This window comes from Protopterus annectens, chromosome 5.part0 (assembly GCF_019279795.1).
Source record: "Protopterus annectens isolate FY-2018-M chromosome 5.part0, PAN1.0, whole genome shotgun sequence".
NCBI classification, from domain to species: domain Eukaryota; kingdom Metazoa; phylum Chordata; order Ceratodontiformes; family Protopteridae; genus Protopterus; species Protopterus annectens.
In genome coordinates this window covers 1,591,726,007-1,591,753,629 of record NC_056735.1, presented here as the reverse complement: position 1 = coordinate 1,591,753,629, position 27,623 = coordinate 1,591,726,007, and the positions used below count along the sequence as shown (strand labels likewise).

General features: G+C 40.3%; 1 protein-coding gene across 1 annotated transcript in view; it reads left to right on the top strand.

The window, feature by feature from the left end:
• The window catches only part of NCAM2 (neural cell adhesion molecule 2), a 2,742,482-nt gene that overhangs the window by 2,021,424 nt on the left and 693,435 nt on the right, over window positions 1-27,623 (top strand). The window contains exon 13 of the mRNA XM_044072021.1: window positions 2,247-2,366. Within this exon, the coding sequence (XP_043927956.1) occupies window positions 2,247-2,366 (120 nt within the window). The remainder of the gene's footprint in view (window positions 1-2,246; window positions 2,367-27,623) is intronic.

The window sequence follows — 27,623 nt, the reverse complement described above, 5'->3', positions numbered from 1 at the left end:
AACATATTGGTGTTTTACTAGAATAAGTTACGTTATCACAGTTATATCATACATGGTAAGTAATGAACATGGACACTTCTGTATTATTATGGAGTAACATGATCAGTCAGCTAGGATTTATGTTATCGTATGGATATTTGTAAATGCATCATAAAGTAGATTAACCTTTTGGTAATATAAAAGACAGTGCATTCTTGCTTTTAGTTATGGATATTGTACCTTTCTATCTCCTGTAACAGCTGTGTAACCGTAAGTTAAAAATGGGAATTATTTTATACATAAGAAACTGGCAAAACATCTGAGTGCTTTAAAGTATCATTCTAATTTCTGTGTATTAGAAAATCTAACAATTTCTACAAACCACAGCATTACACCCCATATAACTAATACCATATCAGGTTTTGTCAGCTGGTTTGTTTTACCCCAAAACTTAAATATTGTACAGTACAGTTATTATTTTACCAGTAGCTAAGGGTATACATTTATTCCACATCAAAGGGATATGTTTGATATGTACCACTTAACTGTTGAGACAGTCTTTCACAATTTCTTAGCAAAGCTATTGAAACAATTACCTTAAGTCACACGGTGGATAGGTAGCCATCCTCCTACAAGTGTCTGAAACCCTTCTCCAGTTACTAAATTAGTCACCTGCAAATTTCAGGAAGTGTGCCACTGATGAAAAGGACTAAACCCAAGTCTTGCATCATCTTGAAAAGTCATGAGATGAAATCAAACTTTATAGCAAAAGTAAACCTAGTGGACCCCATCCTGTTCCACAAATCCTACTAGATGCATTTTATATTTTGGCTGCAAATTCAACATTCTAGATTAAGTCAACTGTGCTGTCTCTAAGGCATTATGCTTGTATGTCCTGTCAAGTAAATCTTCCTTCCTGTATCTGATTAAGAACCAACTCTACCAAATCTTGCATATACAAAATGTTACAAACACTTAAAATGAAAATCAATAAGGTAAGATAAACAGTTTGTTACTAAAAATAAATCTGTAGCTCTGCAAACCAGCAAGATTTCTTAAACTGACTTACACCAGAAACAAATATTCTTAGTACTCCACTGCTGACTGACTAATCCATTCACATAAAATGAAAGGTGTACTCAGGACATTTTTAATTTGGCAGCTTTTCTTAAATGTTGCCTGGAAACTGCTGAGCATGCTGCAGATCTAAACAATACAATCATGGAGGCTATAATCAGCTTTTACAACTTCTGTTGCAACAGGAACTCTGGTGAAGTATTAACATGTTTTAGTCAGACTTTGAGGTTTATAATAATAATAGTAATAATAACAGCAACAACATTTATAACTTTTTGTCATATGTGAGTAGTATATTCTGGAAGATAAGGGAAGATTTTGCTGGCTCATATTAATAGCCACACACAAAAATCTTTACACGATTTTTAAAACTAAACCTTCTCTAGAATATAAGGCTCAGAACACTTTAATAAGCAAGCATTAGATCATACAGCTAGATATTACACAGATGATAGTGGCTCCTAGGCCTATTAAAACAAGATCATAATTAAAAATAGACTACTCTGGAGTAGTCATCAATAGTCCATATCAGTACATGTTTCTTTTAAATAAGTTGGCAATTGTATTGCCCACATTAAATAATTACAATCACATGTTTAAGAGTAGTTATAACTTTGCTGGTCCATGCCAATGCCTTTATACCTCTGTAGTAGTGCAACAATCTCTGAATCTCTCAAACATAATGCACTGTGAAAACCTGCACAGAACAGGTTAGCACACTGTGTTCAACCTTTCTGAATCCCAGGAGCACACTTCACAAGCATAGCTACAGAAAATTCAGTGTCAGTATTCTACCTACTGCATATCATTATGAAGTGGAAAGAAAAAAAAAAAGTAGTCAAAGAAAACCCAAAAGAAAAAAAATAAGGACACACTGATTCTACTCAGAGAGCACCCCATCCTGATAAAGGTAATATAGATTAAAACTGAAAATGAAGGTAAACATTTTTTGCTGCCAATAACAAATGATTTGCCCAAAAACAACTATTGGCAGAGTTTTTCACTGTAATGTTTGTGTTTTTATACATTAGTATAAGAATGTAGTACATTGACCTTTTACTGACTGCTCTTAATTAATGGTACATCTGTAGAATCAGTATTAAGTGACTGCTAAACATCAGCAAGGCTTTTTAAATAAATGAAACATTAATGTTTGCATTCTCTCTCTCTCTCTCTCTCTCTTTTATTAGCATATGTTGTTCTGACCAACTTGGAGCCAAATACCACATATGAATTTAAAGTAGCAGCAGTAAATGGAAAAGGAAGAGGAGAATACAGTGGAATTGAAATATTTCAGACTTTGCCAGTCCGTAAGTAAAACCACTGTACATTTACTTTTCATCTGTGTTATGTAATCACAGCAGTAGCTTGTATTTTGACGTATATTAACAAGCAGTTGATCATCTAGGATAATTGTTTTTTTTTTCCTGTATTTTCCTATGGAATCAGCAGAGAAGAATTTATCTATATGAATATTACATGGGCTAGATTCTTTGGCTTGATCTATATGCTACATATCAAAGTTTTTGAATGTTCACAACATATCCTTGTTTTATTTGTACAGCATTTTACAGAATCCCATGTTTCAGTATTTTGTTGACCAGTGAACCCAAGTGCTTTAACATGCATTTCTAAAGGATGTAATGATTTTTTTCTTTTTCTTTCTGTTTCACTAAAAAAATACTGCACATGGATAAAATGAATAGTAGTTGAAAATACATAAGTAAAAGTTAAAAGTCATAAGGATACCAAATAAAGTGTTAAACCTACCAGCAAGAGCTAATAACTTCATACAAGAAAGCCATTAACATGCTTGTGCTATTTTATACAAAGGAAAGATCATAAGAAACTGCTTGGCTGGAATTGGCTTTTTCTAGAACATCACAGTCATGGAAATCTGCATATCACAAATGGCAATTATATGTTATGTGCAATAGTCAAACAGTCATCCTAATCTCTTAATGAGACCGGATGGGGAGAATGTGCAGCAGGAGTAAAATGACTAAATAATCTTCCAATATTTTTATATCCACCTTAAATAAAAAGACTGGTCAATAATTGACCATATTGGAGGAATGATAAAAATAGAAGAAATATGAGAGGATGGCTGATATGCCAAAGAATCTGAAATAAGTAAAAAAAAAGTGCTGCATGATTGAGGTTAGAATGCTTATGGACATTAGAACGAATTATAGTCTGAGACTTTCATGTTCACATGCTTTGCCTTTAGGTCAAATTGACAGCATCTCGTAAACTCTTGCAAGCATATGGAGGCCAAAAAGTTTGAACAATTTTCTGTAAACATCTAGAAGAAGTTGGCAGCACCCAAGAAACTCTTGGGACTAAGACATAATTCTAACCAAATGAAAATATAGACCTTAATAAAACTTCTGAAAGGGAACACTGATATCCCTAATCAGAGTAACCACCCTTGTCTCCTCTTACATATCTGAAGTAATGTAAAACTGTTAATGCTTGTGCTCGACCCTGTACAGGATTCATGTCGAGTCACAAAAAGCAGTTTTGGTAAAGGCAGTTGTGGTGAAAATGTTTACAAAAACTGCATTCAGTGAATATCCCAAGGAATGCTTATTTTGTGGAAGGGCAAACCCCCCCTCTATCCTCATGTGGGGAGACAGCTGCTACACAGACCCAAAATTATGTACACACCAACTCGATTCTCACAACAATGGTAAAAAAGGCAAATTCCACTGTCACTGAAAGTAATTTTGGAGAACTTACTTTGATCATTTTGTTTGCCAAAACTACCTTGAGTGAGTTGACATGCTCACTCATACACTAGAAGCTTACAATGCCTGTTACATTCTGCCCACTCATAGTTGTAAGACACAAAGCTTTTTAGGCATACCTCCAATTCCTCCAATTTTCTAATCTACAATTTTTTTATATAGAAACTTAAATATGTTAATATGCTGTCTATCCTGGTATTTATCCTTTTTACATTAGTCTCAATCTTGTTTTAACCTGCTACTTTGTGTCCCTATCAAATCAAGCATCAGAGATTTGGCTACATAGGTACTTCACAGTATCTAATTTAAAAGATTCCTACCAGACCTGGATATAGAGCAGTTTATGTATTTCTGAAGCACTTGGGCCCTGACTCCAAAAGACTTGTTCTCAGTGTAATTTATTCTTAACACTGAGAGCAGGTTGACAGCCGGTGTTTTGGAATCTGGCCCCCTGTGCAAGCCTGTTTATAGACAAGCCTTACACTGAAGTAAGTCACTTACACGGAGAACAAGTCTTTCGGAGTCAGGGCAGATTTTCAGTAAAGGCAACTCTTTTGGAATCTGGCACTTGTTCTCTATTGGCCTAGCTAAAATGTATTTGTTTTGGTTCAATAAAGTATATTTAAGTCATGAGGAGTTTTACAGCAAAATACATGGTGAAAAGAGCGGCAGGTTTTATAAATATGAAGAAAATTTATAAATGGGTCTGACTTGAGCCATTATACCAAATTTAAGTCCATATCAAATAACACCTAATCCAGTTAACAAAACAAAAATACATAAATGAATGAACAAATGGATGAATGAATAAATGTGAATATGTACCTATACATTATAAAGTTAGTATTTACTTTCCATCAAGCTATTTTGTTCTTATAAAAAGAATGCATCTTTTTTATACTTTCATTTCTCTGTCACTATTACTTTGTATTCTATAATTGTCTATTTGTAACCTTATCTGGACCTGAAATTACCTGATTATGACCAGCACTCTTAGCAAACAAATAAAAATTAAAATGATAAGTGAGCTACATGGACATTTTGGTGACTTTCTGTGCTTTGCAGGCTCTGTAAGAACATTCTGTTATATATACCAATTAACTGCACTATTTTCGTTTCTTGCTGTTGCTATGTGTTGTCCATTTACTTTTATATATCTGTAAGCCTGGCTAAACCCACTGGACAAAGCAGCCCTTCCCAGTAGTACTGTTTGCTTAAGCAGCAGTTTCCGTAGCTCATGAATTAGCACATTTCGACTTTGGTGATGAAGGCTCCGCGTTCTATTTCCAGACCAGGTAGTTTACTAAGAGGGATGCTGCATTCCTAAGTGTGTCATCTTTCTGGTGAGATGTTAAACTGAGTCCCCAGCTGCCTGAGTTGATAGTTACTCAGGGGGATATAAAACATTCCTTGGCACTCATCAGGAAAAGAGCAATGTTAAGCTCACTGGTGCCCCGTTCAAAATATTAACACCACTTTGTGTAACACCTGAAAAGAACAAACTGTAAATAAATAAAACTTGTTCGGAGTCATAAAGTAAGTAAACAGAGTGAAAAGAATCTAACTCTGCACTGTTGAGTACAAAATGCAGCTTGTTAACAGCTGAGAAACTTAACCAACTGTGCTAAAGTCATAGATAAGTTTGAACCGTGTCTTTTACATCTTTTACTTCAAGTTATGCAGTTTGATATCAAGTTGTATATTTTGTGAGGATATGTATAGGGAAAAAAATGACATTCTCCAATTTTCTTTACTGCAGATTATTTCTCAGCAATGAGACAAATAGAAAAATGTTTTGTGCATAGTGGTAAAAAGGATGCACCAAAGTGCACAGACTGCAGGATGTGTTAACTAGTCTTTAATACACAGGGAAGGGGGACAAAACCAATTAAACTTATGTCATAAAGAAGTGCGATTGGGAACTGGATGATGAAATCCAAAGTATACTGAATCAGGCAAAGCAGTGTGCATGTCATTCATGAATGTTAAAAATAAAATAGAATAATAAGCACATGAAGTGAACATTAAAATGCTAAAAGAATGGTAACAACCACCAACAGCTAGTCACTAAAAACCACAGCTATAGAAGCATAGTGTAGCAGCTCACAGACCATCAAGGAAAGCCTGTGCCAAATAAAAAGGAAAAACAAAAGTTAGCATTGCATTGCATCAGGTAACAGAAATGTCAGTCAAAGCCTACCCAACAAACACCCTAGGAAGAGAAGTAGAACAAATTAATCCAACACAGCTGCTCTTTACATGACACACACTAAATTTAAAACACCGACATATATGCATCAATGAATGTGAACTATGTGACATACAAACTTACATTGCTGTCCTGAGCATTGCACCCATGATGATTTTGTTAGCAGATGTTACGGTGAGTGTCACAGTGATCTCCGATAACTGCCCCTGCTTTGAAACTGTTGATCAATGACTAATTTAGATTTCTTGGTTTATTCTTTGCATAATTGCATTGTTCTTGTCTTTTTTTCTTACTTTATTGAAGTGTGTGTTTTACATATATATATTTTTTTAATGTAAATTTTCTCTGAGCTTTAAAAAGTTCTTGATAAGGATGAGATGCATTCTCTGATGGGAAGGGATATAAGTTAAGTTAAATTATTAAAGGTTAACAGTACATGATATGTTTTAAATGGTGAAAGCTGCAAGTACTATATGAGTGTGGCTTCACAAATATTTGGATTTTTTTCCACTGTATGCGTTGTGTTCCATTTGTGCTAATAAATCCAGATGCTCTTGAATTCACTTCAGGCATCCATAGTGGTGCAGTGGTTAGCTTTGTCACCTTACAGCAAGAAGTTCTCTGGTTTGATCCTTGGTTGGGGTGCCTTCTTTGCAGAGTCTGCATGTCTTCCTTGTGGTCATGTGGGTTTCCTTTGGGTGTTCCAGTTTCCTCCTACATCCCAAAGACATGCTGTAAGTAGATTGGACACTAAATTGGCCCTAGGCGTGTACGTGTGTGCCTTCTGTGGAAGGTTGGGTGCCAGGCTGGCAACTTGACACCATAAAGCTTGATTTCACTTTAGAAGCTTCTACCCATCTTAATTTATTTGCTCATGTTTTTGAGTTATAGCAGATTATTTTGTGAAAGATCTGCCATTAGACTAATAAAAGTTAATTGACCTTTCCTTTCATTTATTCTCATCCACTAAGTGAACAATTCAGTGCAAATAGTACTAACTTGCTCTACTAGCTTATTTTTAAAATCTCTGACCCAGTGCCTTTCATTAAAAAATGAAATATATGAGCTTCTTGGTTACCTCAGCCCCAGAATAACTCAACATTTATGCAATTATTATGATGAGGTTTTGTACCTATATTACGTTCATAACTACTGGGAATTGGAGTGGTACACACATTTGTTATGCATCTGTATAATGCACTTTTATTCTGTCCCATGTTTTCATTTCAGTTCCCTCATGAGAAAAAAGGAAGTAGTGAAAACATAGCAGTGCAAATCTGTATTAATTAGATAAATATTATACTTGTTAGCCCACTGTGATATGATTATTGATTCGGAGTGAGCATGTTTTTAATAATCGTGCATTATTCAGAGTTTTGCCATTTAGATGTGAAATATAAGAGACATATCTATTTTATAAAGCACAATAGTGCTATTACCTTTTCAAGTGTAGCCTGTGTAGCAAGTCAGCATAGTATAAAAGAGGAAGTACTTGTGTTGAGCACTTTGTTTATGAATGAATGTAATGCAAACATTGGGAAGTTAAAGAGGTACTAAAAGGCAGAATATGACACATTGCTCTAATGTTCCAGACAATTCAGGAAACTGCATTATTTTAGTTAAGGTCAAGTCGATAGTCAGAAGATTCCAGAAAGTACTGGCGCAAGCAATCATTATGTGTCAGCAGATACATGTCATCTGACAAAACCATGATACATGCTTAATTGACTGACACTCCTAATTTTCTGTCAGGTCTCAAGTTTGATAAACAGTGACTGACTTGATTAACTGATGCACCAGGATTCAAGTTGCCAGTCTGAACCATGTTTGATTTGATTAATTGATTTATTGTTTTCTTGACACAGAGACTGCCTTGGCCAAGCAAATACAGCTATACATAGTTGAACGAGGGTCCTTTATATAGTTTGCAAAATAAGTTGATTTTTTTTTTTTTTTTGTAAATAACCAATTTTATGTTTTGTTAAACTTTTTTTTTCATTAAACTGCTTTTAGGTGCAGCTTGGTGTATTGTCTTGTTCTTCCTTCTGTATTGTACTGCTTAATCTCAGTACTACAATAAGAAACAACACATCACCCTTTTGACTGCAGGGGTATAGTGCACATCTGTTTAAAGCTGCATGTGACACTACATTAGTTTCTGAACTACAATGTCAATGAAGTATAAATGTCTCTCTACAAAATGCTATCTGATGCTGTGAAGTTTATTCTTTCGTGACCATTACTCACATCAGCCTCTTACAGTTTTTTATAGTATCACACTATATAAAAGAAGAACAAAAGTCAAACACACTCATACAGAAACTGTGAAAAAGTAATAAAAGCCATAATGAATTTATTCACCTTACCACTTCAGCATTATGCTTTCCCAGAGGTACAAACAGAACACTTAAATATGATATCATCCGTTAGAAATGCCAATTCATTTCTTAAAGACATACAAGTAACTAACATCTCATTTTAAATTGAATCAAACATTGCCAGTTAATGCTAGTGTATAAACCTATTGATAACAATGTATTAAATATGAAAGTAGTACCAGCATGAATGTTGGCTTTTAGTTAATATTCTTTTATGCAATGCAAACCAGCACAATATGCCACTGTGAGTCATTCCCAGTGCTGAGCTGTCAAAGATGGCACTAATAACCTCTGTTGCCTTACATTGCCACTTGTATTTTACCAGCAGAGCTTTTCTCTCAGGACCTCCACTGAAAGGGTGTTCTATGACCAGTCAGACCTCCCAGTCGCCAAATGAAAATCGTTTGGTAGGTAGATAGACAGAGAGAGATAAAATCATTCTATTATTTCATTGATTGAAAACAAATAACTGTTCTGCCCATCTTATAAATAGGCATTAGACAACATCAAAAAATTAAAATCATTAACTTTGTTGTTATTTAACACAACAGCATGCACTGTAACCATGTTTTAAAATCTTTTTATCCCTAATATCAAGTATTTGATTTTGAATCCTTGCTTTTACATTTTCTCCTGGTTTAGCCAATGTATAATTTTGGCTGGGGCCATTTAAAACACATTTCGTACATTAAACAATACCTGTGGTAATTATACTAATTCAAAATTCTCAATATTTCCATCTTTATATTAACCTGATTACAGATTTACATGTATCATATCATGTACATTCACACATTCTTTTAATTGAAATAACTGATGGGACAGATTCAATGTAAGATAATATTTTCACTAACTTTAATAATCCTGGCAAAGATAAAATGTTACGTAATGTAAAATATTAACACATTGTCCAGAAAATGTACTTCAACGCAGAGAATAAGTTATTTGTTTTGATTTCATTATCTTCACTTATATGATTCAACCCGTGAAAGCTTCTTCTCTCACCACTTTCATGTTCATGTTTAGCATCTAAGTTATTTAGTAATATTCCTCTTATTGCCTTTTTCTGAGGAAGCCCCTTTTAACCAGTCTAGTAACTGTATCATTGGCCCTTCTCATTAAGGGCATGAATATCAGCAGTATTTCCTGTTACAAGCCTCACTTCACCTGTTGGCATGGATTTGTTTTTTTTTTTGGATGAAACAAAAAACATTGACCCAAAAGGGTCAATCTCAAAACAATGAAACTAACTAGAAATTAAAAAAAAAAAATGGAATAAAAAAGGGGAGAAGCCCACTGCCCCTGCATGCACCCTGGTAATTATTTCTACCAACTCTGAGACCACACCTTAATCTTAAAGGATAAAAAAAAACATTCTCGCTCTACCACAATCCTGGGCAACTGCTAAGAAAGTTGTTTGATAATTCTGTGGATCAACTTTTTCAGGTAGATTTTTTTTTGTGTCTGTGCTTCATGCATTCATAATGAATGTAACCATTGTGAGAATCTATATATTTTAGCAATATTCATGTACCTAAACCATTGACTGCCACGGCACTGAATAGAACTTGTCAATTGACATAGTAATTGACCACACTAGCAATCGCATCATGAACCATAAAGTATCATCTACGCAGACGTTATACCAAAAATTCATAATGGTGATACAAGCATCCTAATTTACATATGTAATTACATTGATATAATTCATCTCAAGTTCACCTAGTAGTGGATGCAAACTGAAGAATGCGATGGATATAGAAATGATGGTGATGAGCATGTTTTAGCAGCAAATAATGGAGAATCTCCTGAGAGAATTAATTTGGCCCTGTACAGCCTATCAACATTTTGGTTAGTTTTTGAAAAGGCCTTACCTGTATATGTTTTATTTTATTTATTTTGTCATTTGTTAACTGGATTAGTCTAGCTGAGCCAAAGGCCCGCTTTCAGTGGAGACCCGAGGAAAAAAGCTCAAGTAATACAAATTATACAGGATATCAATGAACATTCATTCCAAGAACAAAACTATTGCAAAGTTATATCATGCATTCATAGGCAAGAAAAAAAAAACATTTAACAGCAAGAAGAATTATATAGTTCTATCACTGCAAATATTTACAATAACTAGTTATATTAGGAATTAGAGTAGTAGAAAGCTGAGTGAAGTACAGAATTAGTTTTGTGCTAGTATATTTTAGTATACCAACAATCAAGAGCTAGATTGGTGATAAATGCATGAATAGAGTTACAATCACAGAAACTATACGTCTTGGAAGGGTGATACATTTGGAGTAACAAGTGGTATAGAGAGGCAAGGCGGGGTGAGGGGGGTATTAAGTGGGGTCCTGACATGGGCAGGAGCTAGAATTAAGAAGGTAGTTTTAAAGTTTAGCTCTGAAATGGGCTGTACTATTGATGTTGCGAATATTTGGTGGGAGGTTGCTCAAGGCTAGGGACACTGGTTTTATATAGAAGTTTGACAAATGTTTTTTGTTGGTTTTATAAATATTAAGAAGGTGCTGATCTTAGCTGTGGTCAGTTTGAGAGCGGTTGTAGAGGGATATGAGAGGAGGACATGCTGAGGGATTATTTAGTAAGGTGTGAGTGAAGTGCAGCTAGGTTAGAAGAAGAAGCTATAATGAGCCAAAGGAAGTTAGTTGACATCACTTCCTCATTTGATGACATTTCCAAAAATGTTAATATAAGTTCATATTTAGATGTGCCACATTTGCTGAAACTGTCTCTGTACCAAAATGGCAATGGTTTTGTTACCTGCTTGAGAAGTGCACAATTCTGAACGGATTAGCTTTAAGATGACGTCCTTTAGTTTCATGCTACAATTGCAGTGAACTAGTTCTACACTGCAATTTGGAACTGACCTCCGTTCAGTACTGTCCAAGAAGGAGCATAGTACATCATTGTTTTGGGCAAATCTGATTTCTTCACAAGGATAAGAATTGTCATCTATGAAGAAGGTAAAGCAGAGTGACTGAAGAACCAAACCAAGACGGAATCCAGTAATAACAGGGAGTGGTTAAAAGGGAGAAAATTTCCATCAGATTCATTTGTTTAGCACTATTAAATAGCTTTTTTAACCATTTAGCTGCATAAAAAAGGCAATAATAACTTAGATCCGTGTAAAGCATTCCTTGATACACATCACTGATTCCTTTGGAGAGGTTCAAAAAAGATGTATCTGGCAATTTGACCATGATCTTGTTGATCCTGATGTATTCTGCAGCATTCACTAGGGCAATATATGAGTTACATAGTTAGGACTGAAATCATGTTGCAAATTTAAGATGGGGCAGTATTTGCTTAGGTTATGAAGTAGTTTTGAGTGACTATATTTTTAAAAGCTCAAGTTAATACTGATGAAGTCAAGTATCAACTGACAAAAGCACTTAATTTTGGTTTTGCAATAAAGAAAGTTTTGGACTCGCAACGAATAGTGCTTTTTACTGAGCCGTGGAAGCTATCACAACTCCCACATCTGGCATTGCTCACAGCTATAGCAGGTGTTTTCCAGGGTGGATATCCCATATGGCAATCTAGTGGGGGATGCTGGCTATGCACTGGAGCCGTGGCTGATGACACCCACCAGAAATGCACACACAGCCGAACAAGAACACCATAATTAGGAACAAGCACAAACCTGGATCATTGTAGAGCATGTCTTTGGGATGCTCAAGTCACGGTTCCGCTGCCTTGACATATCCAGGGGAGCCTTGCAGTACTCTCCAACTACAGGTACACAAATGTTCATAGTATGTGCCATTCTACACAATATGATCCTGCAGAAACAGCTGCAGCAGGAACAGCATGGGGCAGGGCCATATAGCCTCCCGCCATTGCCAAGGCCAGCACAGGCACAGAGGGAATCAGAGGAGGAACATCCCTGAGCCTGCCCCTGTAGGCAGAAAGAGGTGCGCTCAGTATGCCCATGCCTTGGCAAAGAGGCAACACATAGCACACACACACTGACACTGTAGGGACCCAGGGACTGATACCACTCTCCGACTCGCACATACAGTAAAAGGGATGCCAAACATGACACTACCTGTGCTTTACCATGTATAGGGAGTATGCTATGTGCATCCGACATAGTCAGCCCTCCAGCACTGTTCTCAGTACTGGCCCAGCAGCAAGGTAAGTTACCCTTCCTATCAATTACTGAATGGAGTAGTATGTTCTCATACTTGTATGTATGATATGGATGCAAGCATGCAAGGGAATTGGGTGACTGAATGGGATAGCAGCAGACAGCTGACAGCTATATGGGACAGCAGGAAATTCATAACAAATACCAGTGTCAACATACTAGGCAGTACTACACAAGGTGACAACCCCACCGCAATACATGTGATGGCCCAAAAAACTGTGTGTGTCAATAGGTCACACACATGGATGTCAATAAAGTCACATACCCACCACCAGCCTCACCCAGAAGGACAGGTGTAGATGACCATAAAGAAAGGCCGGGCTAAGGCCCCCAGATGATGGCAATGGTGAACACCCCCCCCCCCCACCATCAGACCTACACAGATGTACTTCAACAGGTCTGGCAGTTGCATTTTAGTTCTGAAGGGTAAGAAGTCTGAAATTGAAATTTATGCCATTAAGATTTAACATGTGTACTCTACTGATATGCCTCCTTTCTGCATGATAGGTCACAATACAATTCGAAATGCAAGCCAACAGAGTAACTGAAATAGAAGTACAGTCATTGCAAATGTTTAATGCCTTCAGGTGTGCACCCCACCCTCCACAATCTCATGTAGAAATGCAGTAACATGTAAGTTTGAGGAGTAATATCACTGGAGCACAAATTACCAGAGTTGTCCCAATCTACATTGTTGCATATGTACAATATGCAGGGGTCAGTGTGGTAAGTTTGTTGTGTGTTTACTATTGCCTGGAATTGGTCAGCATGTGGGCCTGGATGTTTGTGTCTCAGTGGCCTCAGTACAGTACAGTGGTTGACAGGGCCATGTTCCAACAACTGCAGTGCTAACCACACTGCTTCTCAGCTACACCCATGCCAACAGTTGTACATACTCACTGTCCAGATATCAATATCTGTCACTTTTGGAAAGCTGGACACGTCATGAATGGTGGCCCATACATAGAAACAGTGCACAGGTGGAAGTAACCTACACAGAGTGCATATAAAATAACTGTCAGCTGCACCCAAGTTTGGAATTATACATAGAGGTTAGCATCACATTAAGTTGTCCCTCTAGTATGGAATACTGGTAGTCGGGCCAATCAATGGCAGACCACAAAAGGCACAGTTATAAAGTGAGGACAGGCTGCCCATGTCCTCACATAAGCCAGCATAAGGGGAATGTCCGAGGTATATCTGTGAGTCAGCTGCAAGTAGCTTCCATATCACACATGCAACCAGCTCACCTTACCATCAGCCACAGGTTTTTATCACAGGTTATATTCTTACTGTAGGGAATGAGTACAGCATGAACCCATCACTGTATGGGAATACATACATGATGCTGCATGCTGAATAGGTGTCCAATGCAGGTGTGACCCTAGCTGTAAGCAGCAACCCAACCACATCCAGCCTCATGGTTCAGTATGAACAGGAAGGATTGACAGGAACACCTCAACCACTAACCACTGTCACCCATCGGTAATCCACTGGCTTGCAGCCTGGGAATGGATGACTGACAGAATGCACTGGCCTGCTACAGATGGCCTGCAGCACTCTCAAGTGGCCTACAGATCTCTGGCAAAGGCCCATGCCTCACCCATAGTGCCAATGTATGGAATGTCAGGGGGTCCTAACTAACAACCTAACACAGTAAACAGAAAACACATGCAAGGCCATGTTGAAAAATGCCAGTAACATGCCTCCCCATGTCCTACTGCAAGGACTGTGGACCAGCCCATAAATACTACTGGGATAAAGGCCAAACTATAGGAATACCTCTGAGATATTGATTTCATAATGTTAGGAAGAAGAGAGAATAACAGAGGGGGGTGTAGAAGCATGGATGTCATGGAGTGTGTGAAGTCTGCAACTCTAATGTCCACCCATACTACCCCCTGACTGCAAACCCATAAATGAATAGCCATAAAACTGCTTGTAAACCACAATGTGAAGGTAAACTGACCAGATATATGAGTCCTGCCTCTGGATAACCTGGGTGTATCTGTACAGCTGAGAGGTATGGCCCCAGCAGGATATGGCCATTCCATTACATCGAGAAATGCACAAGAAGGGGATCCCCAGCCAGCATAGTAACAAGGTGATGGACAATTTTCAGAGAACCAGCATTTTATTGTCTGTAGCTACCCCTCCACAATGGCAGGAATGTGCCAGAATGTATAGTCTGTATGCCTCGGAATATTGGTCTCAGCTTCATGCATTTTGTATTTCCCTGCTAAATAACTGTGTGCAAAGAATGATAACTGTCAGTAGTTGATGACATGATACATCACAGTGTAAAACAGTACATATGTCAGAAAATCCATGCTATAACCAACCATGTTACACAAGCAGCACAGACAGCAATAGTTACAGTATCCCCCATATGTTACACCCATTGTGTCTCCATATTGGCGACCTATCTACAGATATCCTGCAGAAACCGGTTGTAGGTGTAGCTGTAGCACACAGGTTGCTAGGTGAAGCTGTAGCACACAGAACCCTGAACTGGAGTTCAACCCTTCTTGGATTGGATGCACACACTCAATATAGAAAGTCATACTGAGCATGCTCCTACATTTAGAGAAATGAAACCCATGTCTGACAACACAGTGAACTACAGATATCCATTATTCACAGATGTCTGTGTACACACACCAGATTGTACACCATTGATACTTCACACGCACACATTGGCTTGTGGAAGAGAGAGACAGAAAGCAACAGAGAGAATCCCATTATGAGGCCTTTCCCACCCAGTACATATTCCATTGGCCTATATCACATGATGTGCTGATGTCATTCACTGTAGAAATGCCTTTGGATTGCCCTCAGCCCTGTAGTCTCAGTGGGACTTGTGATAACTGTGTAACACTTTAGTACAAATAAGTATCCATGTAGCAGTTGTAATCTCAGTCCAGTCAAATGTAAAGTTGTGTGTGTGTGTGTGTGTGTGTGTGTGTGTGTGTGTGTGTGTGTGTGTGTGTGTGTGTGTGTGTGTGTGTGTGTGTGTGTGTGTGTGTTTCCAGATGAATGTGGTTGAGGCCATTCACACTCACTACACTTTTCTTACTCCTTTAGCACTGCTGCCAATGTCACTCACCTTCAAAGGTACCTTTGGACAGCTTTACATGTAAAAGCTCTGTGGTGCTTGCGATAACTGTGTAATACTATAGTATGGCAAACTAGTTAGGCAGAAATTCTAAACCTGGTCTTGGCAACTGTAAAAGTGTGTGTGTTTGTGTGAGAGAGTGTGTGTGTTTTTGTAAAGACTTGATTTTGTGGCTATTCACACTCACTACACTTCCCTTACCCCGCCTTTAGCATTGCTGCTGATGTAGCTCACCTTAGAGGTATGTTTGGACATTTTTCTACCTATAAGCTCTGTGGCAGTTGTGATAAATGCGAAACAATGGTATAGTAATAACTACATAGGTAGGGGTTTGAATCTCATTCCTGGCAAGTGTGTGTGCATATATTTACATATATGTGCCTGTACCTTAAAGATGTTGGCCCCTTTTACAACAAGTACACTTCTCAGTGCTTTACTTTAGCAGTCCTGCAGATATCATTCACCTTAGAAGTACCTGTTGGCAACACTAAACCATGCGAAGTCAGTGATGCATGTGGTAAATGTGTAACCTAAAGGTCTGAAAACATAGTTAGATAGAGGTATGAACCTCACTCCTGGCAAACGTAGATGTGTGTGTAGGGTAAAATATTTTGTGAAACCTCTCACCTACTACATCACCCAATGCCAGTATTTACAAGGGCTAGTGATGTTCCTCGCCTTAGAAGTACCTTGGGGCAACATCCATTTTTAAGCTCCGTGGTGCATGCGATAAATGTGCAGCACTGTAGTAGCAATACATAACTAGATAGGGGTTTGAGACTCAGTACTGGCATGTGTTTGTGTGTTTATTATCAGTATCCTGTGTGGGCGTTGGTGTGAAGGTATAATAACAGGATCCATTGGGGGGTGAGTTTTGCTAAATTATTATACTGAGGACCTAGTATATGTCCCAGTGTCCACATTACAAGGCCAACAGTTGTCAAACACCGTAGAGGTTGGTGCAGACAATCCACAGCCCTAAATGTGTAGAGCCATGTGTAATGGCATTGTGATAGTATGGATTAGTTAACAATATAGGCAACCCTTCTAATACTCAGAGACCACTCTCCACCCAGGAATCATACACAAACACACTTGGCTAGTCAGCAACCACTTTATCAGTAGTTCTCCTGCAAATTGCCTCACAGATAGTACCCACGGTGTGATTGCTACAAACTCCATGTCAAACATGACTGTTGACACACAGGGCTTGGGCCCATGTCCTCTCATGTTTGGGATCTACCCTTCTGAGGTGCAGGAGAACACAAAAGCACCCTGGCTGATAACGTTTGCAAACAACAATAAGGTGGGTGGTAGTATTCCCAATCCATGTGATGCTGACATCATGGCCAAAGGCTACTTGACACCTATGACTGTTGTCAGAACCCTGGACATTACCTCAATGCCAAGAGATGTGCCACCATGACCTTTGGGAACAGCATGGCTCACATGAAGTAATACATTGGTGGTAGTCCACTGAACAGTGACGTTATTATAACAGAATGGGAAACACAGGTTGACAGTCAGCTGCCTGTTGACCACAACAGTGCTACTGACATCAGAAAGTACTTTGATGTGTTACATCAATTGACTTTGTGTTATCCAGCAAGTAAAAGGACATGGCACCCTGTTCCATCCCCTCAGTAGCCCAGTCAATGTGTACAGTGGCCCTTTTGCTATGTTCTCCACTGGACACCTGCAACAACTGTAGAATCTGCAAACATACCCCACAAAGGGAATACCATGCCTTTTATACATGCCCTGTATAGACAGACTCCAATAACTCCAATGAATCCCCGTGTCATACTGCCTATGTAGGTGCAGTCACTACCTCACTTACACAGCCATGTCTCACCAAACAAGGTCAGGAATACTACTTCTGAAGATACCAATCTGTCCACACAATATGCCCCAGAGACCTCAAGCACACTTCCACACTTAAAAGAACATTCATGTGGGATATGCACACAACCCAGACACTGTCCATGTTATAGAATATAAATCATATACATGTGAAGCAGTGCACATCACTGGCCACCCACAATAGAAATCTGGATGAGTGGATTTGGAATACAATACCCACCCCTGGGGACCACTCCAGTGACTATACTCCTGAGGCACACTGGGGATTATTTTCATGTGGCCTGATACCAGGGTATTCCCTTGGGCTAGCCTTGTAGAGCCTTCAGGCCCATTCACCTACTACACACCTATGAAGCAATGAACCTATGGATCTCAGTACAGGCAAGTGTATGTGTGTGTGTGTTTGTGTGTGTGTGTGTGTGTGTGTGTGTGTGTGTGTGTGTGTGTGTGTGTGTGTGTGTGTGTGTGTGTGTGTGTGTGTGTGTGTGTGTGTGTGTGTGTGTGTGTGTGTGTGTGTGTGTGTGTGTGTGTGTGTGAATAGTAATCTCAGTGTGTTTGGTTGATGAATATCCCCTGTGGCTGTGGTTATAGGAGGTGTGTCCAAACCACAACATGTACCATTCTCCATTCTACAACAGATGTTGTAAATCAACATATACCTATGTACAACCCTCAGCCCTATAATCTGTAAGGCATCTGCAGTCACTGTGTTACAGACCGGGGATTTCAATGCACATACAGCTGTACCCTGCTATGACATGGTGGATGTGTTACCACACTGCCATACCCCATGGTTTTGCTGCAGGGCCACATCCTGGTGACACACAGATGCCTAGAACAGAAACAGGATACAGCATGTGAGAAGACATTCACTCAGCACTTCAATTGTGGGGGGGGGGGTAAAACTGGCACTGAATGTGTTGCCAAGACTGTGGCCAATATCTGTTGTTTCAGGATAGGTATTAGCATTGTGCAGTAACTCACAACACTTGCGTTTAGTGCTGTGAAGGTTGTTAATGTAACTATCAAAGGCTGTTGTGATTGTTGTCAGTGTCTGCTGCATGTCTGCTGTCATATATGCCTGTAGGGGATTCCATGAGGGATCCAAAGTTGTGTTTCAGACTAATAAGAGAGTTCAGTAGTCATGGGACACCACCTTTCTCTGCAACAGTGTCCTCCTTCTGATGTATACTTTAGTAATGGCAGGGGACCTTCACATTGTCCCCCATTGTTTGGAGGACAGTGTCTGGGTTCTGTTGGTTCTGGCTAGTACCATGCATTCATGTATCTGTCTGTACAGTACATATTTGTATGATTCCACAGTCATGCAGCAGTTTCCCATTGCCATGGACAGTGAAGTCATCCACCCCTGTTTTCATGGCTGTAAAGTTAGCTTTGCAGAGGTTTTGCAAGGTGGTTACCTTTGTGAGGGGTGTGGCTGACATGTTGAGTTCCATGTTGATTACAGGCTGTGTGGATCTCACCATGCAGGGACTGACATCTGTGGATGAGCAACAGTCCCATATTTAAGTAGTCAACACAGGTTAAGGTTGTTGCATTGGGTCTATATTATAACATTGATGTTGCAAAATGTTGAATGTTATAATATTGACACCTCTGCATCGAAGGCTGAAAATAGCAAAGCCACGGAACATCAAATTCTTATCTAGGGCAAGATTTTGGTGGGCCATTCTGTGGTTTCGCTATTTCCTCCACTGTGGTGCGATAGTTACGAACCTTAGGGTGAGGGTGCGGGTGAAGGTAAGTGGATAGGTAGGAATGTGTATATGGTTTAGTGTAGGGTTAGAAGTAGGGTTTTAAATGTATGTGTGTGTATTCATTTTTTTTGTGTGTATAGCTTCTTAGGGTAAGTGTGCGATAGTTACGGACCTTAGGGTTAGGGTGCAGGTTAAGGTTAGTGGATAGATAGGAATGTATGTACGGTTTAGTGTAGGATTAAAAGTAGGGTTTTGTTAAGTGTATGTGTATGTATTATTTAGTTTGTTTGTGTATAGCTCCTTAGGGTAAGTGTGCAATAATTACGGACCTTAAGGTTAGGGTGCAGGTTAAGGTTAGTGGATAGATAGAAATGTATGTACAGTTTAGTGTAGGGTTAGAAGTAGGGTTTTGTTAAATGTATGTGTGTGGATTATTTATTTTGGTGGAGTTGCGTTGTGTGTATGTTTCTCGGAACAACAAATTTTTTTCCCTGGGAAAAAACTCGGTATTCTGAGTGTTCGATATTATCACATTTCGAAATTCCAAGTTCGAGCCTATGGTGTTCGATATTTTGTTATTTCGATTATGTGATATAGACCCATTGCATCCCCGACTGGGGGTCAGTACGAGCTGGTCCAGGGCACTGGAAATGATGAATCCCAGAAGTGTCGGGCCACTGTACCGGCACTTGGCTACTTTCCCCAGGTGATGGAGAGGTAGTTGAAGTCTCATACTATGTCAGTATTGCGTTGGACCATCATAGATGGCAGAGTTTTGAGGAATGTGCACTGATGGTCTAGGGACATAGATGTCAACCCATAATAGGCTAGGGTCTGGATTGCACTATTACCCCAAGGCAATTGTACCAGAAGTATCTCCAATGCATTATGCTGCGATACTAGTCTTGAGGTGTTCTTAGCCATAATGAATATGAAGGCACCACCTGTGGAGGTGTGATGTAGTCCATATTTGGGGGATGACAGCTGTGGAATGCATCATAGCCTGATACTGCAGGTCTGCTGTCTGCTGCTATGAACCACCTCTCCATTACAGCAGACATGCGTCCTTCACTCCAATGAGTGCTTTGAGTGACTGCATCCTGACAGTTAGATGTCTACTGTTAAGCAGCATGACTCTCAGATTACATACATGTCTAGCTGTTATGGTGGTAATTACATTAGGAACACTGACTGATAAGGCATCATAGGGGTGGCAAGACACTTAGCCAGTACCTGCAAATCCAGTGCTGACAGACGTAGGTCATCTGTGGCAAGTCATTGGGTTCTGTCAATCATGCCAGCCGAAGCAGAGAGGTACTGGATCCACGGAGAATGACACAAAACATGTAAGCTAATGTTGCAGTCAGTCATCTGTTAATAGTACCACAGCATCATTCTGGGTGATGGCAGTACACTGCTCAGGGCTACTGTCACACCTGCCTGGACCACATAATCAGAAAGTTCAGCCATGTCTCTTGTCATGTAGTCCAGGGAGGTGTGTCCCAAGTCATTCACACCCACATGGCTACAGATAGATGCTCATAGTTGTTGTGGAGTGCCATGACTGGCTGTGTCATCTGTTGGATGCTGGCATGTGATAGACATTTGGGTGTTATCTGCTCCATATTCAGCTTAGTGAGTGGGACATGTGTGTCTCAGTATTGAGTTACCCATGATCACGGTATTGTGCAAGGTGGTTAGCCTTAGAAGCTTAGGTTTAGGAGCACACTGTGTAAGTTAAATATGTGTCCCTTGGCATGTGCCATGTCGCGGTGTCTGAGTGGGTGTGTGTCTTGCTGGTCTGTGCTGTTTGGGTAAATGTCCATTGAGTGCCTTTGGGAAGGTGGGTGTGTGGCTTTTCACTGTATGTCATGGCTGTCAAAGTGGGTGTCATGGTGAGCTACATGTTCCACATGGTGTGGTGCAGGTGTTGATCTTATCCTCTTCACCTGCTAGTCCAGCCATAGTGGGAGAGTGCAAACATCCTCATTGGGTGATATATGGGCAACTCTCACAGGTCTGAGTGTTTGGAGTTTAGAGGGGAGGGTTGTCTATGTAAATGAGGCAGTTGCAACAGTGTCTCAGAATGGACAAGTGCATCAGGTTAATGGGCAAAAGCATAAAAAACTGCCCTTCAAACATGCCAGGAGGGGTAGACATAACTAGTAACTACTAGGGCTACATCTGTGATGAATACGTACTGCTGACTGCTCCCAGGTGTGTCACACTTCTTGATAAAATAACCTGGTGAAGTACCAAGCCATAATGCTAGCTGAAGTGCAAGACAGGAAGAACTAGCATGATGTAAGGGTGGAACAGAAGGCAGACTGTCTGCCACCAGTAATATTTTACCACAGCTGTGCAGTTAGCAGATTTGGCCATGTAAAAGTTCAGTAAGCTTTGTAGCATGTGTGGTAACTGTGTAACACTATAGTAGACATAACTAGAGAGTTAGGAGTTCTAATTCCAATACTGGCAAGTGTGTGTGTGTGTGTGTGTGTGTGTGTGTGTGTGTGTGTGTGTGTGTGTGTGTGTGTGTGTGTGTGTGTGTGTGTGTGTGTGTGTGTGTGTGTGTGTGTGTGTGTGTGTGTGTGTGTGTGTGTGTGAGTGTGTGTGTGTGTGTGTGTGTGTGTGTGTGTGTGTGTGTGTGTGTGTGTGTGTGTGTGTGTGTGTGTGTGTGTGTGTGTGTGTGTGAATCATGTACTGTCTGGCTTATACCCTTTTTGACTTGTGTACTACCCTTCAGACTTCCCCTCGCCCCAATCTAGTAGTCCTGTTGATATCATCCACCTTAGAAGTACCTTTGGAGTAGGTGGAAATGTATCAGCTCTGTGGCATGTCTGATAACTGTGTAGCACTATAATAACAATAACTAGATAGGCAGGAGTTCCAATCACCCTACTGGCAACTGTTTGGATGTGTGAGAATCATGTAGTGTGTGGTTTACACCATTTTTGACCTGTGCACTACATTTTACACTTCCCCTCACTCCAATTTAGTAGTCCTGTTGATGTCATCCACCTTAGAAGTACCTTTGGAATAGGTGGAAATGTATAAGGTCTGTGGCGAGTCTGATAGCTGCGTAGCAGTATAGTAGGAATACCTAAATAGGCAGGAGTTCTCATTCCACTGATGGCAGCTGGGTGTGTGTGTGTGTGTGTGTGTGTGTGTGTGTGTGTGTGTGTGTGTGTGTGTGTGTGTGTGTGTATGTGTATGTGTGTGTGTGAGGATCATATTTTGTGTGGCTTATACCATTTTGATGTGTATACCATACATGGCTGGTGACCACCACCTACTTCCATTACTTTATATAATGTGGTAACAGCATCTGCCTCACATGCAGCAGGTTAAACCATTGTACAGTCCTCTGTACAGATGTGTCTGAAATATCCATATGTTTGCAAGCGATACATGGTCAGAAGTTCTCTCTGTGCCTTTTACAATGCCCATGTATGTGATATTGTAGCCTGTGAGTGTACTGATATATATGGCAGCATGAGGTATCATACCTGACTGAAACATCATGCTGATACAATGTCGGCCACCCTCACAGGTGGCCAGTCTTGTAGGTGCAATACATGAGTCCAGATTCTTGATTTTACAAGTGAACTGATCCTGTTAGCTGTCACATTAAAGGCTGGAAGAGGTGTGGACTGAGATATTGTGGTCCTAATTAGTATGTACCAGGAAAACCTTGCATCTTAACAGGGGTGTATACACAATTTATATCCACTGTATACCACTAATGTGTCACACATGTCCCTACCTTAGGCCGCTTGTCCAGCCCATTTTTCTGGCCTCTGTCCAGACATCTTGGCACTGACAAGTTGTGAGGTATGCTACAGAAATGTCAAATTTACGTCAGATAGGCCCCAGTACTGACCACTGTGATGCAATGCAGTTAACCCCTGCACAAGTGAACATGCACAAAAAGCAATATAGCTATTACATAAAGCAATATAGATATTACTGATGGTTGTGTGCATGGTAAATTGCATGCCCTTCACATGCCTGGGGTATTGCCAGGCAACAACAGAACAATGTCATACTCACCAGCTTCAGGCTGCTGTTCCATATGCAGGGTCCTGGGTAATTGTGAGAGGGATTTATTGTCAGCAGACTCACATGTGGCCTTGGTACAAGATGGATGCAGCATGTCTTCACATCTACAGTACTAGCCCCAATAATACACAATGTCCTGTCCTCACCATAGATGTGCAACACTGTGCATTAGAAAACCCCATCCACAGCTGAACTCGGACCTGACACATGGAGGTAGATACAATACACATACATGTATGTCTGATAAATTAGTGTACTAATCCCCACTGGACCCTTACCTGCATGCTCCTCATCCAGTGTGTGTGTGTGCAACCCACCTCCACAATGCTTCACTCAGCTACATGGCTTTTGCATTGGGTGGGTGCCCCAATGGGTGTCAGTGGGGGCTGGATGGCTGGGCCACCACCTGTGGCTAGCTGGTCCCTCACTACAGCAGCAGCCCATTGACGGGCATGGCGGATGAGGTCAGTGGCCTGATGCTGCAGATAGTGAGAAGTTCTGCAGTGTAGGCTGGCATCATTTACCATGTGGACCACACTGTTCCACATGGTGATCCTCTCCCACACATCTTCTGCTCTCCGTCCGAATAACAGGGCATAATGTCCAATCACATATTAGGTGACAATCTCAGTTTCCCCAACAGAGAATGCTGGTAGGCGAGCCCTCTGCATGTTATCTGAAAGACATAAACAGCAAAAAGGTCACAGGACCTCATACGGTTGTCAAATTGCACATGAACAGTGTTTATTACTTGCAAATAATCCACACTACACCATTACCATCCAAGCTATCATGGCTATAGCAGCTTGCATTACACTCCTGGCCATGAACTATCTTATTCCCCCAGTGCTGGACACTTGATTGCATAATCCTCTATTCTCCATTCATTTCTGTGTAGAGGGTTGATAGTGGCCTTCTTCCATGTAGATGGTGTGTGGATGGTTGCAGGTCTGTGTTTGACTGTGGTGTGTGAAGGAGCTGTGAGCACATGCCTGAGTTCATGTAGGAGGTAGACAGTGATGTTATTATGCCCCATGGAGATATGCTGTTGTTGCCATCAGTAGGCAATATGTACATGCTCACCATTGCTGAGGGGAGGAGTGTGAATGATGTGCATATCCCCCTGTACAGCTGGGGTGGACAGGGTGGCGATGTTCCCTCCTAACCTGTGTGATGCAGGTTGCCTATATCCATGGCATGTGTGAATGAGGAGTTCTTTACCCCCAGTACAGGGTGAATATTGTTGTTTCCTCTGAGATTTACAACATATGTGGAGATGCAGTTGCAATTGTCCTTGCTGGTGTGGATATGTCTGATTTATAATCATAGTCAGCCTTACAGGAAGTCACCTGTGAACTTACATGCTTGCTCAGATATAGGTGGACTTGCTTCCAAGTTGTTGCCTGCACCTATGTGTCCCTGTACATCCAGTGTAGAAACCTATTATGTGGTTTGTGTATTGCTGCTTTCCACCAAAGAGGATTACTCTACCTTGGTGGAGGCTGGTTATACAGGTCAGGTATTGCTGAATCCATATAGCTACAGTGGATATAAAGGGTACACACCTCTGTTACAATGCCTGGTATTTGTGCAATTGGAACATGACACCACAGAATCTCATTTCAAAACAATTCCCACCTGTAATCTGACCTACAGCCTGTACAATTCAATTGAAAACATAATCTGGTCTGTGAAAACATATGGGAATAATAATCAGTACAATAAGCCAGCCGAATGAGTTTGCACACCCTTAAACTTATATGTTGTGTATGCACCTCTTGAGATGGTTACAGCATTCATTTGTTTTGGTTTGGACTGTAACATCATGGCACATCTTCACATGGCAATAGTTGCTCACCTTCCTAGAAACACCTTTGATTGTATTTCAGTGGAATTGTACAGGTTAGGGGTCACATTCAAGATGAGAAACATTATGAAATGATCTTCTGTGGTCTGATCATACAGCACACAAACCTGGCATTCCAGCAGAGATCTGTACACTTGTGATATCCACTGTATATAGGTGTTGATACAGCTGGTAGTGGTAGGCATGGACAGAGAGTCATAACACAGTTGGACACTTCTCCGATTAATACCTGATAATTATGCTTACTCTAGTACCCATATCAGTGCCAGGGCAATGCAACAGCTAGTAGCTGTACACATTTATGTCTGTTGTATGCACTGACACTGATATTACACACATGTTCAACATGCACAACATATGTACCTGACTGCTTTAAACCCATGTGATTAGTTTTGTGCCTTCCAGATGAACATATGCATACATACATGTGCTCAGGAGATACCTGGTATACATTTCTGTTCTATGTTAGTATGGCACACTGTATTTACAGTCTTGCTGCTCAATCACACTTCTCAACCTGTTATAGCAGTACGTCTGGACAATGGCGCATATAAATGGGTGACAAAAGGGACATCCATATTGATATTGTATGCACCTCTTGAGATGGTTACAGCATTCATTTGTTTTGGTTTGGACTGTAACATCATGGCACATCTTTAAGGTTTCTCATCCAGGAAAAAAGAGGTCATTGTTCCCCTCTACTCGTCACTCATTAGACCCATTATAGAGTACAATGCCCCTTTTGGTATGTACCTCACAAGACATTTACAACAACTGGAAAGGCCACAGAATTACCTCACAAAGAGGATTACTGGCCTCAAAGAAATGCCCTATGCAGACCGTCTCAAAAAAACTGCAGCTTTACTCCGTTGCATATTGCCTACTCAGAGGCAATCTCTGTCTAACACACAAAGCTATGTCAAACCCAGAGCTTTTAGACATGCTCCACTTAAAGAAATCCCAATCCCTACGAGCTACACGCTCTAGGGTCCTAAACCTCGTCACCACAATAAACAGAACATGCTGGAGGGATATATTCCTGTCCCAGAGACTTCCCATACTCTGGAACAAACTACCTATCTATATCAAACAAAGCTCCTCATTAGCACTCTTCAAGATAAATCTTGATGATTGGATGGGAGATAGGAAATTCACCCCAGGGGTCACTTCTGTGGCTCTGCTCGACAGTGGCACAGGAAAATAATTTTCTTGGGTGGCGAAAGCCATGGTACCTTTGGCTAGGCTTATATAAGCCCTAGGGCCAATAGCCTAGTACATACCTATGAACCAATGAACCTATGATACTGTATTAATATAGCTGCACCATAGATTAGTATATAGATTGCACAGTAGGCTTTGACATCACTGTGATAACCTGGAAGAAGTCTAACAGTCATAAATAGGCTATTATGTTACAATGTCATTGTTCACAGACCTGCCAATGGCTTGGCTGACATAACACAGGTATATGTGTATGTGACTACAGATATTGGTCACAAATGTGCTTATTGTCCAGAAGAACACTGTATAGTTGAATGTTATTAATTATATATCACATGCAGTTCAACACACCAGTCTGCAACAGTACTTTACTATGCACATGCCCTATATAGGTCTCTAAACTTTACAAGACAAACATGGGTCATACTCATATTCACAGGTAACATGGATATGGAAAACATCTCATTAACTGGCCTAGCAGTGGCACAGTCACAACTGTTTGACAGACACCCCAGCGGCTGTCATTTCCCAGGGTGAGTTAGGCTCCTGAGCTGCGATCCTACCTCGCAACCTCTCGGAGCATCACATCTGGACAAAGCCTAAAATGATGGGGGGGGGATAAATAGGGACAGACTTTAAATATTCCTGTTACAAACATAGGAAGTTTGTAGAATGACACATTTTGCATTACCATGAATATTCTTAAGGATGTGGAGTCTTAAACTCAAGTGTTTCTCATTACTTGATGACTTCAATTCTCAGCTATTTGCCAGAAAAATACAGATTTCAGGAGGAAAAGGCAAAAAACTATGTTGGGAAACTCTGGACACTCTGTGAAGATCTGTACAGTTGAGAGGTATGTCTGTGATCTCTCCCACTGGAGACAGGGCCAGATGCTATGGCCATAGCAGCTGTTCAGCAGAACATTAGTACAGCAAGTCTTGTTGGGACATATATTCCTCCAAATCATATTTCCCATTATTACAGACCAAGTATTACATTCAATTACATGTGTACATATTCCACTTACCTTTTTGTCTTTCTTCTCTTTTCCAATTCATGTTTTATTTATCTCTCACTCTATCTCTGTGCACTACAGTGATAGAGCTGGTTTGAATAGGTGGTAGCATGGCTTTTGTAGGTGATGCTCATGACCAGGTGATGGCCTGTGCACCTATTGGGGTTCCCCACTTGCTAATTGCATGCAGAGCAGCTGTGTAGT